The 19,256-nt window shown below is 41.3% G+C and overlaps 1 protein-coding gene across 3 annotated transcripts in view; it reads right to left on the bottom strand.

The window, feature by feature from the left end:
* Positions 1 to 963: 963 nt before the first annotated feature.
* CALCOCO2 (calcium binding and coiled-coil domain 2) overlaps positions 964 to 19,256 on the bottom strand; it is a 54,129-nt gene continuing 35,836 nt past the window's right edge. For 2 of the 3 annotated variants that reach the window (XM_075176978.1, XM_075176979.1), the window contains exons 14-22: positions 18,457 to 18,522; positions 17,052 to 17,150; positions 16,464 to 16,562; positions 14,525 to 14,620; positions 11,738 to 11,836; positions 10,513 to 10,608; positions 9,616 to 9,721; positions 6,302 to 6,327; positions 964 to 3,123 (exon numbers count right to left, since the gene is read on the bottom strand). In XM_075176978.1, the coding sequence (XP_075033079.1) occupies positions 3,007 to 3,123; positions 6,302 to 6,327; positions 9,616 to 9,721; positions 10,513 to 10,608; positions 11,738 to 11,836; positions 14,525 to 14,620; positions 16,464 to 16,562; positions 17,052 to 17,150; positions 18,457 to 18,522 (804 nt within the window). In that variant the 3' untranslated portion in view covers positions 964 to 3,006. The remainder of the gene's footprint in view (positions 3,124 to 6,301; positions 6,328 to 9,615; positions 9,722 to 10,512; positions 10,609 to 11,737; positions 11,837 to 14,524; positions 14,621 to 16,463; positions 16,563 to 17,051; positions 17,151 to 18,456; positions 18,523 to 19,256) is intronic. The other variant, XM_075176980.1, reaches the window with a different exon arrangement.

Below are 19,256 nucleotides of genomic sequence, written 5' to 3' on the forward strand. Positions count from 1 at the left end.
TCAGATGATATAAGCTAATTTTACTCTCAACTCCACATGCGCACATGTTACTAATATACACAGTCCACTCTATAGCAACAATGTATGTTTAGTGCCGATGCAAGTCTATTACCACCTGAAAGTTATCGTGATTATCAGACATATGTGTGCACAGGACATGTAGTCTCCTAAAAGAGATCTGGATAAATATCCCAGCCAGGATCCTTCTGTAATCTGACAGCTCAAGACACTAATAATTCCACCATACAATTGTGCTGGGTTGATTACCCATATCCGGGCCATGTTCTAATATACCTTCTATTCAGCACTTCACCGCAGCAAATGTACAGTTCCTTGCTTGATATCAGTAGCAATATAATCACCAGCTATCAGGAAATCAGATGTGGCAACAGTATTCCATAAACCAATGATGGGCAACCTGATGCACATGCTTTAACCTTCAAAAGGGCTGCACATTGCCCTGAATATCAGTAATAAGTTAAAACAATACATTTAAGCAAATAAAGAGACATTATCTCTTTTTTTGATCAGTAAATGCAGAGTCCTATCCTATAAAAAAAAAATTCTAATGAAGTATATTTCTTTTTTTTTTTTACTGCTTGCACAGTAAAACAAAGCACACTTTTATGACGGTGAGTTGGACTGACATCCAACACTAAATTAGGCCCTATGTAGGCAAAGTCTGATCATACAGACCCTTCATGGTCTATGAATGAACTTCATTGATACAATGAACTTCTTTCGTAGATCACGAGTGGTGTATAAGTACCTAGCCAATCAGAGCGGTTTTCTCACTCTACAGCCAATCAGGGCAGCTTGCCTAATTATGAACAGGTCCCATTCCTTTCATTTGTTTCACGGCTCCACTAAGAGCAGGTTGATATCGTCTAACAGGGATTACTTCATGGCGGAAGAGAAGAAGTAACCTATGGATTTAGGAGTACAATAAAGATGGAAACAAGAGGTTGTGTGATTATTTTTTTTTTAAAAAAAAAATTTGTTAAAAATCTTTATTAAGCACCCAAGCAGTTAATAGCTACCAGGGCTTGCTGAGACTTTTAGTTCCACACAGATCTTCACTGGCCACGGGGTTCAGGAAAATCCACAGGCCTATTCTTTGTCCCCTCCGCATGAGCAATAACCAGCCCAGGCTATAAGCGCTTTGTTCAAGTTCATAATGATAACTGAAAGCATCTCTTGAAGCGGCCACATCTATACCTAGCTTTTATGTTACGATACGTGTAACTCAAATTGCAATAAATAAGTAGGGATTTAAGAAGAAGTGAGTGGAGCTTATCCAGAAAGGGGATGTGGATTGTCACATTTTTTTTTTTTTAAATGTTTATTTTCAGCAACAACATGAGGGTACAGAAAGGAAATAGGGATCATTTAAACAGTCCATATAGGAATCATACATGCCAGCAGAATATCATCAAAACAACAAATAATCACAAAAATAGAAAAAACAACATTAAGGACATCCATAACCATTAAAACACATGAGTTCCTGGAGACAATGAATGAGTTTGCTCTGAGGTACCCAAAGAGCTCATGACGTGAGCCCTCTAACAGCTTCATGTTGGATTATTCTCTTTTTAGGTAGGAAAGAAGTAAGGTATGAAGGGTGAGGGGGAGTAGGGCTCAAGTAAGGGAAGGGGGGAGGGGGCATGGACTCCTCTAGGGAGGGGGAGAGGGAAAAAAGAGGGAGAAGGCGAAAGAGCAGCCGGGAGGGACGGGGCCTGCACAGACCCCCTCCGGCTATGGAAAAGAGAAAGGAATAAAGATTCACTGAGTTCGAGGAGGCGTGGATTGGTGTAAAGTATACCGGATGGTCACATTTTGACTCCATAAATCAACATTTTTACTTCCTAAATAGGAATAAAATAAGTCCCACCCCTAATCTGTCCAAATCACCTACCTTTCAACAAACCTCCGCCCACTTTTATGTAAACTTTTTTGTGAGGTCCCACTGAAATCAGGACACTTTGTAGCTTTGATATTCATTAACATGTATATAAAACAAAGCATAAAGTTGCCTTTGACAAAAATAATGGAAACCTGTTCTTGAAAATCCAGTATTTGTTCTGTGCAGAGGGCTCATGTCCATTCCCACTTGCTGTATCTATTTCATATATCAGGCATGTCAAACTCAAATTACACTAAGGACCAAATGACATGGGTAAAACCTTGTGAGTAAGCTCTCACGAGCAGGACCCTCGTTCCTCTTGTTGTCTCAATCCCCGTCTTTCCCATTTACTTCCTACCCCTACTCTGTCACCTGTTACCCTTACCATCCTTATATTTGCCTGGGATTTGCCCTTTATAATAGGACTTGATTCATGTTGTCCTTTTTGTATTACTGCTTGTATTTGTTACATAAGATTTTCAGCTCTATTTGTGCTATTCTTTACAGACTAAACTCTAGTAATTTGCACTATTTTGGCATGTTTTTTATATTTTTCATCCTACTTCTAAAATAACCCTCTAAATAACATATGATACTCTAACCTTAGAAGTAAGTTACATAGCTATTTACAAAGTGGAGCTCTTTATTTAATTGAAAGCTCTTTAAAATGTGACTTAAATTAAGAGGAGGGCGATAGGCAATCAACACAATTTGAAACCCCACCCACTACACCGGAAAAAAATGCTGCTCTTTCCCCAGAACAAATATATCTGACTATATTAAATAAAAATTGTTGTAGAATAGGAAATACAGCCAGAAGGTAGAGCAGCAACATTGCAACCTCTGTAGAAATAATTCTTCTCTAATACATAATAGAGAAAGATCCAATAAAATAAGGACGTAGTATTGATTTATTCAGATGAGGAAATCTATACATCCTTCCTATATGTTAATCAAGCAGGTTGTAGTTTTTCTGTAAGATTATTGCATATATATATATATATATATATTTATTTTTTATCTAAAAACAGATTATTTCTACCAATAAAAATCACAAGGCCACTATTCTTTATCAGGAGGACATATTAGTGGGAGACACTCTAGCTTTCAGAGTCATGGCACATCACATGATCTTGATACACTTGAGTCTCATTGGCTTGGAATTGTATTTCACATTGTGGACATTTTAAAGGATTTGATAGTTGCGCGGCTGCAATCTGTAAATAACAAACAAAAAGACATCAAATTGATATAGGTGCTCTCTATAGTTAATTAATGTGGTTTCTTTCTAGCTCTGTCCTTTTGTAGCTTAGAAATTAATGTACACCAGTCACCTGCACATAGTGGAAGTGGCCATTGTGATGGCTGAAATAATATACAGGAAATGGAGCTAATCTATTCACTTGAAACCAGTGGCATCACTTAGGCATGAGGTACAGTAGGAGAATGCGGTCTAGCAATTGATCTGTGACATCAATGAGCAGGGGTGCAGAGAGGGTGGGGGGCTGCATACCTGGAAACAGCCAGGTATGTGTATAAATAGTTTTATCCATTTATTTAAAATGACCTTTTCTTTATTAATGGGCGCTGGGAAGTTTTTTTTACCCTTTCTGCATAATTGAGTAGCGTGAGACCCTTTTGGAGTACTTTCCAACAAATTTTTGTGAATCATTGAATTGGGTTTCAGAGTAAACAGGTCCAGGCTCAGAAGAACTGAAACTCCACAGCTTCACCCATACATCCCCCCTTTGGTTATGCATAAGTGGCCATCTCCTGCTCTGACTTCCTTACTTTACAAAATGACTGGATATTCTGGTGTGGTTTGGCAGTCAATAAGAGTTCATTATAATATTGTGGAGAAAGCAGATCAATAGCTCACACTTTATACTATGTCCTAGCGACACTGAGTAGTGAATCACATGTGTGACCTAGTCAGTTGTTAGGTATGGGTGGCAGACAATAAGTCAGAGGTTTTCAGATAATAGAGGGCCTGTGGGACTCCATTTAATGTGTTTCCTAGAGCTAAGCCCAATTTGTTCATTTTCAGAAAAGTCACTAAGGTGAATAGAGAGTAGTACTTGGGGGTAATTTCTGAGTAAGTTTCCAGTAAAAGCGAAACTGAAAAAAATAGGTAGGTACAAAATGAATAATTACTTCCCAGATTGCCGTAAGGGAGTCACTAGAATTTGCAGAGCAGGCTCTCAGGTTAAACACTGAAGCAGTTACTTACTTCAGTACTTCAGTTACTTATGGCATCCGATAATGCTTGCAATAAGGTTGCAAATTTGTCCCATTGTAAATATGCTGCAAAATCATGTAATGTTGATTTTCTTTAATAATACGGAACTGACCTGATTTATTGTGGTAAGAGGTGACCTTTTGAAGTGATAGTCCACAGGAGGGACCAGGGGGTAAATGTAGGAAGGATCGGTTTCTGCAAATCGCTGGAAATCGGCAACTTTACAGGGGAAATTTAAAGCGGCAATGGCTTTTAATGGCAAACTTGCCTTTAAAATTGAAAGCAGCGATGGCTTTTAAAGGCAAACTTGTCTTTAAAAGCCATAGCCGCATTAAATTTCCCCTGCAAAGTTGGCGATCCTTCATATATTTACCCCCAGGTGTAGTCCTCTGTTTAGGAAGGTGAGGCTCCTCTGGGATGTTGTAACAGTGTATAAGTTTCACAGCTCCCACAGAGCTGATTCTCCCACAGTCCCAGGGTATACTGGGTTGTTATGTGATTGGTCTGGACTCTCCAGGAATATACGTATTGTCACCATTGGTAGATGGCCTGGCTTCGTCTACAGTGTAAGGCACAGTTGGACTGAGAAAGGCTCGGCTCTCTACAACTCGTTCACAAAAGCACAGTGCACAAAATTGAAGTGTCCCCAATGCCTACACAGTGAGCTTCATTTATGAAGAGAAAAATAGCTGAGACGCAGAGTAAACCCTGCTGTGAAATTCAATTTGCGCAAGTGCACCTAGATTTCCTCCAAGGGCACAAAGGTTTATAGAGAAAGATTTAGGCAGAGCAGAAGCTTGTACCAGCAGGTGGGTGGAGTTGGGGGGAGCAAGGGTGTGGTTTCCATGGTGAGGATTGATAATCCCAGTGCACCTAGTATTTCAGAGCAGTGCAAAGACAAGATTTCAATTTGCGGCGTAAGATCATTGACGTTTCTGTGCAGAGGACTCATGTCCATTTCTGCCCCGTAAAATGACTTTTGTGCTAAGCTCAGCTGGCAGAGATGGGGTCATTTCCTATGCTTTTTACTGGGGAGCATTTTACGCCTTCCATTTGCACTTAAGCAGAGAAGCTCGTTTCTTGGGTACTTTACACAATGTAAAACAAAGCTTCAAACACAAAAGTGGCACAGGTAATAGAGAAAAGCCCAATGTTCCCTCACTCTCATGATTATTTAAAATCATAAATGAGGCTAAAGCAGTATTTTGGGAGAAAAGACAGAAAATGTTATTTAGTAAAAAGGGAGTTCTAAAAGTAGTTAGAGGTTGGTATATACTTTTGTACAGTGTGTCTCTTCAGATTTCTCTGTCTCTTCGGATATTGAGGTGCATGTCTAAATTTGTGGGAACAGATCTTGAGAGCAACGAGTAGACATGCCCCTTGATGTGCACAGGGTGGACCAACAAGTCACACACCAAAGAATACTGCACTGTACATCCAGTGTGTTTTGTAAATGAGGACCACAGCTTTTTGTGGGCTAAACCAATACTTGGCCTTAATTCACTACTTTACTATGAACTTGTGCCCCATGCCTTAGTAGTGTCACTAGTACCTATTGATTTGATATATACATAAACACTGCTCCAGTGCAAACAAATAGCTGTCTACTCTGTGTGCTAGCGGCAGGTACACTTTAAGCTCCAACAACAGCTGTCCTCTAACTTCCAAAAAAGTATAATTTGGCACAATGGAGGGGAAAAAGGGCAGATTTTGAACTACTATAAAAACACTTTAAAACATACTTCCCAACTCTCCTAAAATGTCTGGGAGACTCTCACATTCCGGATAGGTCTCTTGGACTGTCGGGAGAGTAGGGCAACCTCCCGCATCTGCCTACTCACTAGTGAAGTGGACAAAATTAGAGCCGCAATAAAGAGATTTTCAAGGAAACTCGTCATTTTGGCCCTGTCCCTCACTGTTATATGACACATACACGTCATTAAGCCACGGGGGCGGGGCAAAAAATGACGCTGTTCATCAAGCCCTGCCCCCTCTACCCATACCCCTCCAGGAACTCCCAGGGGCACTTCAAAAAGTTGACACGTATGCTTTAAAATAGTTCCAGTCTTTATAGTTTTCCCCTTGGTATGTAGCGGATACCCTTGTTGGCATAAAAACTGCATTTATGTTTGCAGCAGACTGTTACATCTACTCACCTCTATGGAGGAACCTAGATCAGGGCCTGAAAAATGTACAAAAATGTTGGATTAGTAACATTTTTCTGTATAAATGCATCTCACAACCCCGTCCCTGACTATTATTAAATAAACTGCCCACTTAGGAGTGCCCTACACTACACCAAACAATTTATTGACCCATTATACTGTTGTATTATTATTATTATTATTATCATAGATTGTAAAGCGCCACAGTGATTCGCTGGGCCATACAGTACATACATAAAACAAGGACATACAAGGCAGACAAAATAAATGCAGACATGATAACAAAGGGTACGGAGGACCCTGCTCATTAGAGAGCTTACATTCTAAGGCTAGGTACATACTGGAGGTTTTTCAGCCGATTACCGGGCCAATCACCCGATAAACGACCACTCGCCCATATATATACATTAGTGTGTATAATCACACGATAAACGACAATCATTGCAAAGTGCCGATTGTTGTTTCATTTGGTTGGTCGTACTGTTTAATAATCTCGTTTAAATCACCTTCTGGTCATGTAGTCTGTATGTATTCACGATCTCCATAGAGTTTACAGAGTCATGGGGGTATATTTAGTAAACTGCGGGTTTGAAAAAGTGGAGATGTTGCCTATAGCAACCAATCAGATTCTAGTTGTCATTTTGTAGAATGTACTAAATAAATGATTACTAGAATCTGATTGGTTGCTATAGGCAATTTCTCTACTTTTTCAAACCCGCAGTTTAGTAAATATACCCCATGGTCTTTACAGCTGCTGCTGGCAATGAACATGTCCCTGTGAGTTAATTGTAGAGAGTGCTGTACAAGGAATAGTTTGTTTATTCGTTCTGAGACTGAAAAATTGTTTCAGATTCACAGAAGCTAACGAAATTCGTAAGGACATGTGGACAGCTATAACTAGGCAGTTTTAATTAGTGTGACAGGAATGAATGAATGAACTATTGTGTTGTCATTCTCTAAACGACTAGAGGACCAGATGAAGAGCACAGATCTGTCAGTGTGTACATATGAATTGCATGAGCGATCAGACCTTCAGTCATTAGTAAAATCGTTGTAGATAACACGTGGTCGGTTGGAAAACTCTTTCACTGTGCACCTAGCCTAAGTGGAAGAGGGCAGAGGGCACAGCTGAAACAAGAGGAGGAGAGAGTGTGGCTTAGAGTGGAGATTAGGACAGCTGTGAGAGTGTATTAGTGTGAATAGTATCATCGGGGAAAAGTAAGCTTTAAAAAAAAAAAGAGATGGGTTTTTAGAGAACATTTAAAGATTAGAAGGCTGTGGGACAGCATGATTGGGCGTTGTAGGGAATTCCGTAAGTGGGGAGCAGCACGGTAGAAGTCTTGTAGGCGGAGTGAAAGGTGGTTACCAGAGACGAGACAAGGCGCAGATCAGAGGTAGATCTAAAAGGCACGTGAGGGACAGTATTTTGATATGAGATTTGATAAGTATGAAGGGGTTGAGGACTTTGTAGGTAAGGGTGAGTAATTTGAATTGGATTATGGAGGACACAGGGAGCCAGTGTATGGATTTGCAAAGTAGTGCAGCAGATGTATAGTGGTGAGAGAGGAAGATCAGTCTTGTAGCAGCAAGACTCGCACAGCTCAAACCCTGTCTCCGTGTGGCTTCATGACACACAAATTAAATTTTCTTTGTTTTTAAAGCCCAACTCTTCCATGCGAAGCTCCAACCTCTATGCAAATTACTTGGTAACATCCAAACAAATGTAATGCTAAAGTGTAAGCACTGATCTTACAGTGGATGCTTTAAATTCTCACATTTTGATCTGTGTGAGTCATATTGTTCACTTAAAAGGTATACTACACTTAGATCACTGGACTGAAGCTCATAAAATTGGTGAGTATGTGTGCAGCTTAAAGTTGCATTACCCCTAGTAAACGGTGGTAGTGTGGCCCACCTACCCAGAGCCATGGGGGCTATTACATGCAACCGTTATTCCTGGGGTTCCTCTGTTCATCTTACAGCCCCAGCTAAAAACTGAGGGATGGGAGTGTGAGCAGCAGGGCCAATCACAAGCAGCAAGAAAGAGATTTCAGCTTGTGATTAAGTTCGTTAACAAAATTAATTTGTCAGGTCTATACCCAGCTAGGGGATAAAGGGACCCTGCATTACCACATTTTTTCCTCTTATTTCCTTCTACAGTACATTTATAACACATTTAACAAGCACAATGGCACACAGTATAGCAATGCTACACTTGTGCTAAACTTGCCAAGTATACATTTGCATTTTCATTGTCTAATACATTATACAGATTAAAGCTAATTGGTGTTGGTCTAGCAGCGTTAGTAAATCAGCCCAGACTCCCAGGAGATTAAGCCACCTTTCTGAAACTTGCTTCTCTTTCTTGTGAAGAAGGGGGATGACATCATCATGACCCCGCTGCCCCACTACGTGATGAAGGAAATTGTGTCTTTGCACAGCGGAGGGCAGCCCATGATGACTCAATTCCATCATCACTGCCCTCACACTTGCACCTTTGACCTCCCCTGCGGGTCTGCCAGGGAAAAGGTCCAAAAATGAACAGGAGGAAAGCATGGTTAAGCTGGGTACACACTGAAGAATTGTTCAGACCGACGTGCTATCTCAAACGATTATACCTACGACTGAAGGTCGATTCATGCATACACACTGACACGATTTACCTTCAGATCTGTGCTCTTCATCTGGTCCTTTGTCTGGTCCTCTAGTCCGGAGAATGACAGCACAATATTCATTCATTCACTAATGTCACATTGTCACATTGATTAAAACCGCCTTGTTATAGCTATCCACATGTCCTAACGAATTTTGTTAGCTTCTGTGACTCTGAAACGAAATATTCTGTCTCAGAACAAACAAATGAATTATTCCTTCTACAGCACTCTGTACATTTATTCACTCTGACATTCAGTGCTAACATTGGCTGAAAAGAGCCAGACTCTGTAATCTCTATGGAGATCGTCAGCATGAGTGCATACACACTGCATGATCGTTAGGTGATTGATCGGAAAAAATTGAACGGTACGACCAACCAAATGAGGCGATAATCGTCTATTTGGGAAGACTTTTGACCATCGTGTCACTACACACACTGACCAGACTTTCAATCGAGCAGTCGTATGTCAGCTGGTTGAGCCGATTTTTGGACAAAAACCCTGCAGTGTGTACCCAGCTTTACTTACACATTGGCACACATCATCACACACACAGGCACATCTATGAGGCTGTAAGGGTGTGCTAAGACTTGAAGTTCTACAACAGCCGTTGTAGAGCCAGAGGTTGCTTAAGTCTGGTTACATGCATACCTTCATACGGATTCCTAAATAGAAAGCCTGAGGTCTGAGACGTTGGACCGGACATATCTATCTGTAGCAGCCGACTGTGTAGCTCATCTCTTTCAATCTGATGTTTCTATAAATGAATAAATCATTATATTAAAAGAAGGAAGCATGTTAATATTACAGAAATGATTTGGGACTCTGGATTCTGACACAATATTACACATTGGTTGTTAGCTTATAAGAGAGACATAGACTGTTGATTACATTTTATTGATGTATCTTTCTTGCTAGACTTGCAATAATATTGTACCCATATATTTTACAATCCGATTGCTTAATTTATAAAATATGTGTTTAATTGTACAGTGTGGGAGTCATTCCAATTCAATCAGAATATACTATCTGATTACACAGAATTGAATAATTGTAAATACGTTTCCCTTAGTATGATCACATTGTAGCGTGTTTTTAATATGCAAACCTACAAATTTTCAATTACATTGTGGGGGGAAAAGGTGTGCTTTGTGTGATAAGATGGGAATACTATTGATGTGATTGCTAATTAAGTAAATGGATCAGTAACTTGTGTAGCTACCATTAATCTTATGCCCAAACTAGCTGAGATAGCTGAGATATCAGACAGGCGTTAATATTGTGAAGATCTTGGCAAGTTCTAATAGCAGAAATTATATTGGCAAATTAGCTTGAGTCTTTTGTTTTTACAGATGACCACTGTCAGGTTGTGAGCGCAGTGATTGGCTCTGGTGGTAACAGGGTGCTCATCATGAGCGCAGGACATTCCAGATCTAGCCAATGTGTGTTAGAAATCGATTTTTTAAAAAAAAAAAAAGCATAAATAAGCATAATATAAAGTATATGATGCTTATGTTCTTTATTTGATAGTGTGCAGACTTTTATTACCCTTTCTGTTTCTTTCATTTCCTGATTCTCTGATTCTTGCACTTCTATTGTGCCTCTCAAAACTTCAATTGTCTCTCTCTGGCTCCTGTTTTCATGCTGTAAAAAAATAAAATGAAATAAAAAAAAATTAATAAAAAGCAAAGAGAGTAACAGTCTTAACTAGAAAAATTAATGTTATGGCGGCGCTCAGGAGTCTTTTCTGAAATAGTCAGAATCACCAGCAGAAGTAGATAAAGGACACACATACTGAGTGCACACAAATCAGCTCTCCGTACTCCAGAAGTCAACAAGTCATTTATGAATGTAAATGGAAATTTAAAAAAAATGGATTGTTTTTATCATAATTTTTCCCTTGCCAAAACATTTAATAGGCTGTCCTGTCTACTGTACATTACAGATATTTGTACAGTTGTTCCTTATTGCAGGCACGTTATGGCATGCATATGATACTGACATCACTAGGACTCAGGACTTAGACTAGTCCTATAGCTGGTGCAAGAAATACGGCAGAAAATCAAGTAACTGAGACAGCCAGAGCTTTATTCGGACATGGCTGCGTACGCTGAAGCTTGGCACGCCCTCACTGTAAATTGACTATGGCCAAACACCTCTTCCCCACCCCGTTCACTCCCCGAAATCGTACACTGTAGTAAGTGTCCTTTGCGTCCACACAGGCAACAGACTTGGCTTCGTTGACGGATATATGTCCCAATTCTGCGCATGCGGAGACGGATTTTGTGTACTATACGCTCAAAACAGCCAGATACGTGCCTTAATGATTCTGGCCCAAAGAACCTAACAAGCCTGACTACATGTCTCTACAAGAACAATATAAAACAAGGCAACCTTCAAAGACTCTGAGTGACCTTGGAAACTAAGCTCTTACAGCACAGTTTCAAACAATAGCTGATACAGTTTAATTTTAGGTGGATGTTGCCAAAATCAAAAACTATCCTTTATGTATGGACAGACTGTAAAAAGCACTCAATAAACAATCCCCGCCAATTTATATGATTTTACTTTTACTATTATTGTGCAACAGGGATGTACATACAACATCATTTTCTGGCACAGTATCGAGATACCCAGTAAATTGTACTCATCACCTACATTCAGTGGAGGTGGACTTGTTGTGGGTTAGGCCAATACTCATGAGATCATTAGTTTAGTAGGTAATGATATAATGATGCCAGAGGTACTTTGTGCAGTGCTAAGCTTAAATTACCTGCTGCTGAGCCAGCTGTTGTTCCAGAGCGGACATCTTCTCTTCAGTAGATCTGAGCTGTTCTTGTAATTTCCTCTCTGCATCCAGGGCTGTTTTATTCTGAGTTGTAGAATGAAATAAAAAAACAACAACTTGGCATCGGGAGATACTATTCATTACATAAAGATAGGTCTGCTCCTAAGAATAATGTCATGTCTGCAGCCCAACTGATTTGATCTATATCATCAACATCATCATCATCAACATTTATTTATATAGCGCCAGCAAATTCCGTAGCGCTTTTCTATATGGCAACACTGACACTATTTACCTTCTACTTGTGCTACTGGTTGGCAGTCAACCCTCCCACACTCCACCACATTTATAATGATGAGAGGCAACAATGAGCTATTTCTTTACATTATCTCATGGGAGACACAGTCCTGCTTAGATGGATTGTCTAATTTTGGAAAACACCCTTAATATAACCTGCCCCAGTGTCTCCAATAGGGTCCCCCACCCCTTACTGGGAGTAGTGTGTTCTCAGTGTTGGAGAGTCCAATCCATTCAGTCTCTATAGCAGAGCTCCATAGAGCACTATAGAAGAGGACTGGGTGGATTAATACACACTGAGCTGTGGAGGGAATCAGCAGTCCGGCTCCTCGATTCCGGTTAGGGTTGCTAGAAAGCGATGGTGGGGGGGGGGTTTATGTTAATAGTGGGGCTTCTACGGGATGGACCTCTATCAAACTATTACACAATGGGGCAATAACTGAGAAGCTGGAATTTCCAAAAATGGATTTCCCCTATAATTTCCATCTTGGTAGAACAAACTGCTCACATTAATACCAACAGAAACACAGTTAGATAACCCCTATACATAATCACTGGTTTACTGAACCATTTGTACAATACATTTCATATTAATTGTAATTATGCCTAAATTTTTTATTTTTTTTTAATCATCTTACATGGTGTGCTCCAACATACATATACATGGTGTGCTCCAACGTACATATACATGGTGTGCTCCAACGTACATATACATGGTGTGCTCCAACGTACATATACATGGTGTGCTCCAACATACATATACATGGTGTGCTCCAACATACATATACATGGTGTGCTCCAACATACATATACATGGTGTGCTCCAACATACATATACATGGTGTGCTCCAACATACATATACATGGTGTGCTCCAACATACATATACATGGTGTGCTCCAACATACATATACATGGTGTGCTCCAACGTACATATACATGGTGTGCTCCAACGTACATATACATGGTGTGCTCCAACATACATATACATGGTGTGCTCCAACATACATATACATGGTGTGCTCCAACATACATATACATGGTGTGCTCCAACATACATATACATGGTGTGCTCCAACATACATATACATGGTGTGCTCCAACATACATATACATGGTGTGCTCCAACATACATATACATGGTGTGCTCCAACATACATATACATGGTGTGCTCCAACATACATATACATGGTGTGCTCCAACATACATATACATGGTGTGCTCCAACATACATATACATGGTGTGCTCCAACATACATATACATGGTGTGCTCCAACATACATATACATGGTGTGCTCCAACATACATATACATGGTGTGCTCCAACATACATATACATGGTGTGCTCCAACGTACATATACATGGTGTGCTCCAACATACATATACATGGTGTGCTCCAACATACAAAAAAAACAAAACATTTCAAATACATCAGTGTTTGAGGCAACTTTCAGTCTCTCAACTATCCAGCAGTCAAGACATCCAGGGCTGCCTTCAGAAAAAATCGGGCCCAGTACGGGCCCCCGTGCCACCCGGGGGCCCCCCCATGAGCGCCCCCCCCATGAGCAACACATACTTACCTGGGGCCCGCCGCTGGTCTCCGCTATTCTGTCTTCAGCCTGGCTGTCACCGTGACAGCCAGGTACCGATCGCAGGGGTGGAGGAATCATTCTCCCTGCGATCATGTGATCTGTCACAGGCAGAGCACATGATCGCAGGGGGAATGAATCCTCCACCCCTGCGATCGGATCCTGGTGCCTGGCTGTCACGGTGACAGCCAGGCTGAAGACAGAATAGCGGAGACCAGCGGCGGGCCCCAGGTAAGTCTGTGCTAAGCTGTTGTACCGGGCCCCCTGGTGAGCCCGGGCCCGGTACAACAGTACCCCCCGTACCTCCCTGATGGTGGACCTGAAGACATCCATAAACATATTTTAACAGTTGCAATTTAAAATAAAAAAAGGAAACTCCCTAATGTAGTTTCAAGGTCATAGTACCCTCTAACATGTTTCTTCAGTAATTCCTGTAACTTTCCATCCTACTTATTTTCATTCTCTAGTGTCCTCATCTGCACCTTTTGTGACAAAGTGTAAAGTTGATGCATGTCACAGTCAAAGTGTTTAAACCTTTGTAACGAAACATTGTGTACAAACCACAAAGTCTGCAACATCCTGTTACTAGTAAAACAATAGTCAGCATGATTGAGAAATTATTTATTGGTTCATTTTTGCAAATGACCACTGTCAGGTTGTGAGTACAGTAAGTGCCTCTCATGTTGTCAGAGTGCTCAACATGAGCGAAGAACAGTCCAGATCTAGCCAAGGTGTGATAGAAACTGATTTTAAAATCACATAAATAAGTCTAATATAAAGTGTGTGAATATGCAATATCTCAGCATTTTCACATGGCTTGAAATATGATTACTAATAAATATCAGCATATTTGATCTTTGAAAACCCATGTAGACTTTTATTACCGTTTCCGTTTCTTTCAATTCCCTAATCAATGATTCTTGTCCTGCTATTGTGCTTCTTAACATTGCAATTGCGTTTCCCTGTTTCATATTCTCATCCTTTAAAAAAAAACAAAAAAACATCACTTATATATGGATACAGTGTAAAGGCACATTTTTTTCCCATAATGATCATGTTGCCTGCTGTTCCTCCCTGTCCGTGATAGGCTGGGAGTGTGGTGGTGCTCTGTAATGATCATGCTGGCTGCTGCTCTTCTCTGTCAGTGATAGGCTGGGAGTATGGTGGTGCTCTGTAATGGTACTGCTGGTTGCTGCTCCTACATGTCAGTAATCGACTGGGAGTGTGGCGGTGCTCTGTAATGGTACTGCTGGCTGCTGCTTCTACATATCAGTGATCGGCTGGGAGTGTGTTGGTGCTCTGTAATGGTACCGCTGGCTGCTGTTCCTACATGTCAGTAAGAGGCTGGGAGTGTGGTGGTGCTCTGTAATGGTACTGCTGGCTGCTGTTCCTACATGTCAGTGATAGGCTGGGAGTGTGGTGGTGCTCTGTAATGGTACTGCTGGCTGCTGCTCCTACATGTCAGTGATAGGCTGGGAGTGTGGTGGTGCTCTGTAATGGTACTGCTGGCTGCTGCTCCTTCATGTCAGTGAGAGGCTGGGAGTGTGGTGGTGCTCTGTAATGGTACTGCTGGCTGCTGCTCCTACATGTCAGTGATAGGCTGGGAGTGTGGTGGTGCTCTGTAATGATACTGCTGGCTGCTGTTCCTACATCAGTGATAGGCTGGGAGTGTGGTGGTGCTCTGTAATGGTACTGCTGACTGCTGCTCCTCAATGTCAGTGATAGGCTGGGAGTGTGGTGGTGCTCTGTAATGGTACTGCTGGCTGCTGCTCCTACATGTCAGTCATAGGCTGGGAGTGTGGTGGTGCTCTGTACTGGTACTGCTGGCTGCTGCTCCTACATGTCAGTCATAGGCTGGGAGTGTGGTGGTGCTCTGTACTGGTACTGCTGGCTGCTGCTCCTACATGTCAGTCATAGGCTGGGAGTGTGGTGGTGCCCTGTAATGGTACCGCTGGCTGCTGCTCCTACATGTCAATGAGAGGCTGGGAGTGTGGTGGTGCTCTGTAATGCTACTGCTGGCTGCTGCTCCTACATGTCAGTGATAGGCTGGGAGTGTGGTGGTGTTCTGTAATGGTACTGCTGGCTGCTGCTCCTACATGTCAGTGAGGGGCTGGGTGTGGTGATGCTCTGTAATGGTACTGCTGGCTGCTGCTCCTCTGTCAGTGATAGGCTGGGAGTGTGGTGGTGCTCTCTAATGATACTGCTGGCTGCTGCTCCTCCCTGTCAGTGATAGGCTGGGAGTGTGGTGGTGCTCTGTAATGATACTGCTGGCTGCTGCTCCTCCCTGTCAGTGATAGGCTGGGAGTGTGGTGGTGCTCTGTAATGATACTGCTGGCTGCTGCTCCTCCCTGTCAGTGATAGGCTGGGAGTGTGGTGATGCTCTGTAATGGTACTGCTGGCTGCTGCTCCTACATGTCAGTGATAGGCTGGGAGTGTGGTGGTGCTCTGTAATGGTACTGCTGACTGCTGCCCCTACATGTCAGTGATAGGCTGGGAGTGTGGTGGTGCTCTGTAATGGTACTGCTGACTGCTGCCCCTACATGTCAGTGATAGGCTGGGAGTGTGGTGGTGATCTGTAATGGTACTGCTGACTGCTGCCCCTACCTACATCAACTTCTCTGATGCCACTTTAAATGTGTTTTACAGTGTAAAGTATACAGTTAAGAAAAGTAAACACAATGAAAGATGACAAATATATAATGTAAACAACTTGTTGCTTGCATGGAACTTTTTTTTAATATCTAATAGAAAATATTTAGAAGTATTCTATTTTTAGAAAAAAAGAATAAATATGCCAAAACTATTAAATAAGTTTATATTCACCTGCTGCTGAACCAGCTTTTTTTCCAGGATGGACATCTTCTCTTCAGTAGATTTAAGCTGTTCTCGCAATTTCCTCTCTGCGTTCAGGGCTGTTTCATTCTGAGTGAGTTGTAGGATTAAGTAAAAATAAATCTGGCATCAAGATATACTATTCATTACATAAAGATAGGTCTGCTCCTAAGATTAATGTCATGTCTGCAGCCCAACTGATTGGATCTATATGGCAACACTGAGACTATTTACCTTCTACTTGCGCTACTGGTTGGCGGTCAACCCTCCCACACTCCACCACATTTATGATGAGAGGCAACAATGAGCTATTTCTTTACATTATCTCATGGGAGACACAGTCCTGCTTAGATGGATTGTCTAATTTTGGAAAATACCCTTAATATAACCTGCCCTCAGTGTCTCCAATAGGGTCCCCCACCCCTTACTGGGAGTAGTGTGTTCTCAGTGTTGGAGAGCCCAATCCATCCAGTCTCTATAGCAGAGCGCCATAGAGCACTATAGAAGAGGACTGGGTGGATTAATACACACTGAGCTGCAGAGGAAATTAGCTGTATACTATAATAAGTTTATGCTCACCTGCTGCTGAGCCAGCTTTTTTTCCAGGATGGACATCTTCTCTTCAGTAGATCTGAGCTGTTCTCGCAATTTCCTCTCTGCGTCCAACGCTGTTTTATTCTGAGTGAGTTGTAGAATTACATAAAAATAAATCTGGCATCAGGATATACTATTCATTACATAAAGATAGGTCTGCTCCTAATGTCATCACAGTCGCAGCCTAACTGATTGGATCTGACACTACTTCCTCTTTTCTTGCTACCAGCTGCTAAAATGATGAGAGGCAACAATGTGCTATTTGCTTATTTTTCCTCATGGGAGACAAAGCCAACTTTAACATGTTGTCCACTTTTGGACAAATACCCTTAATATATCCTGCCCCCAGGATAGCAAAGAGCTCCCCTTCCCCTTCCGGAGCACACCAGGGGTATATTTACTAAGTAGCAGTTCCGTAGAACTGCTGATTCCCGGAAGTCATTTTTTAAAATGGAACTAACAAAGCCTATCGGCTAACACACACTGGGCCTGATACAGAGGAACGCAAATGTAATTTTAACTTGCATTTAATAAAAGTGTAAGTGAATGTGTATGTACGCCTTATTCAGAGTTGAAGATGCCTTCAGGTCTGAATGAATAGCAGAAAAAAATATTTTAATATGTTACAATCCTGGTTGCTATGAAGCATAATTTAAACGTGAATTAACTAGCTAATACAGAAAGAACAACTTCCCAACATGCGTACAAAAAACTTTTTTTTTTTAAATCTACTTTTCCTACTACACGTTCGGCAAATCCTAGTATATGGCCAAGTGATTACTAAACTCTCAATAAGCAACTGCAAATCATTTGCAAAACTCTAATTACAAGCAATTCACTAGTTCAGGTAATTGTCATCTGCCCATGACCACCCTCAAATAAAACCTCTTTTTCAGGTGTATCTGTGACTACGTCCCAGTCTGAATCCATACGTAATTTCTGGAACCTGCTCTTACAGCACATTGCCTATGATAGAACACCCTTCCCTCCCCCGCCTTGCCTCTTCAGACGTATGGAGTTGTAAGTGGCAACAAGTAGTAGGTCTCAATAGCCGTAATTTCACTTTCTGAGCATGCGTAGTGTGAAAAAACACAAAGATACACTACCCGAGCGGATGTACGCTTTACTCTGAATCAGGCCCACTGTGAGCTTCACGGACTATTGGCAATCCAGCTCCTTGCTTCAGGTAAGGGTCTATTTACTACATAGTAGGAGGTAGTGGTGGGGAATTATATTATATGAATGGGAGGGTAGTCCAAAAGCAGACATCCGATTAAAAATACATTATATTGTGTTATATTGTGTTATAATTTAAAGAGCTCTTTAGTACAAAAACAAGCAGCATTCTGTAATTAACGATAACTGGAGTACTGTCACCAATTCATTTTACCTGTTTCAGTGATCCCTGTAACTTTTCAGTCTGCTTCTTGTCATTCTCTAGTGTCCTCATCTGCACCTTATATGACAAAGTGTAAAGTCAATGCTTACCACAGTCACAGTGTTCCAGCCTTTGTTAGATGAAACATAACACATAAACAACAAAGTCTGCAACATTCTCTCACTAATCTACATGAGCTGAGGAAAGATCTGGGAGAGTTGAACAGGTTCCAAACTAAGGTAGACGCCGATATTTACTGCTGTCCTTCAACGTCTTAAAGTGCACCCATCATCTGCAATGAGGGCAGCCATTGTAAGAATGAAACTGAGCCAATGACATCACTACGGCATGGAGCGCCATATCACTGGTTCCATGTAAAATGGTTACATACAGGGTTCCTCAGTGATATCATTGCTCACCAGTGGATTGATAGTCTACACACTGTCATGAATATTAATGCAACTCGCAAAATAGGAGCCTTCTGTGTGTGACAGGTCAACTTGAAAGCACAGTTTTAGTATATAAATAGGTTATATACCGCTATATATCATTTTTTCTTCCTCCTCCAACTGATGCAGCATTTTGTACAATGTTTTCCATGGCCAAATTGTGGATAATTCATTATTATTATTTTACACAGGTGGATGGTACATGTGCTCTCCAATGTGTGCCTATATGTTACTCAGGCGTTTCCAAACTAGCTCACTCTCTCTGTGGGTAGAAATGTAAAATGGAACCCTTGTACTTGGAAGTTTAAAAACCAGTGTAGTGGTACAGTACACATCACACATGTTACAGGAATGGGTGCTAGA

This window comes from Mixophyes fleayi, chromosome 6 (assembly GCF_038048845.1).
Source record: "Mixophyes fleayi isolate aMixFle1 chromosome 6, aMixFle1.hap1, whole genome shotgun sequence".
Taxonomy (NCBI): domain Eukaryota; kingdom Metazoa; phylum Chordata; class Amphibia; order Anura; family Limnodynastidae; genus Mixophyes; species Mixophyes fleayi.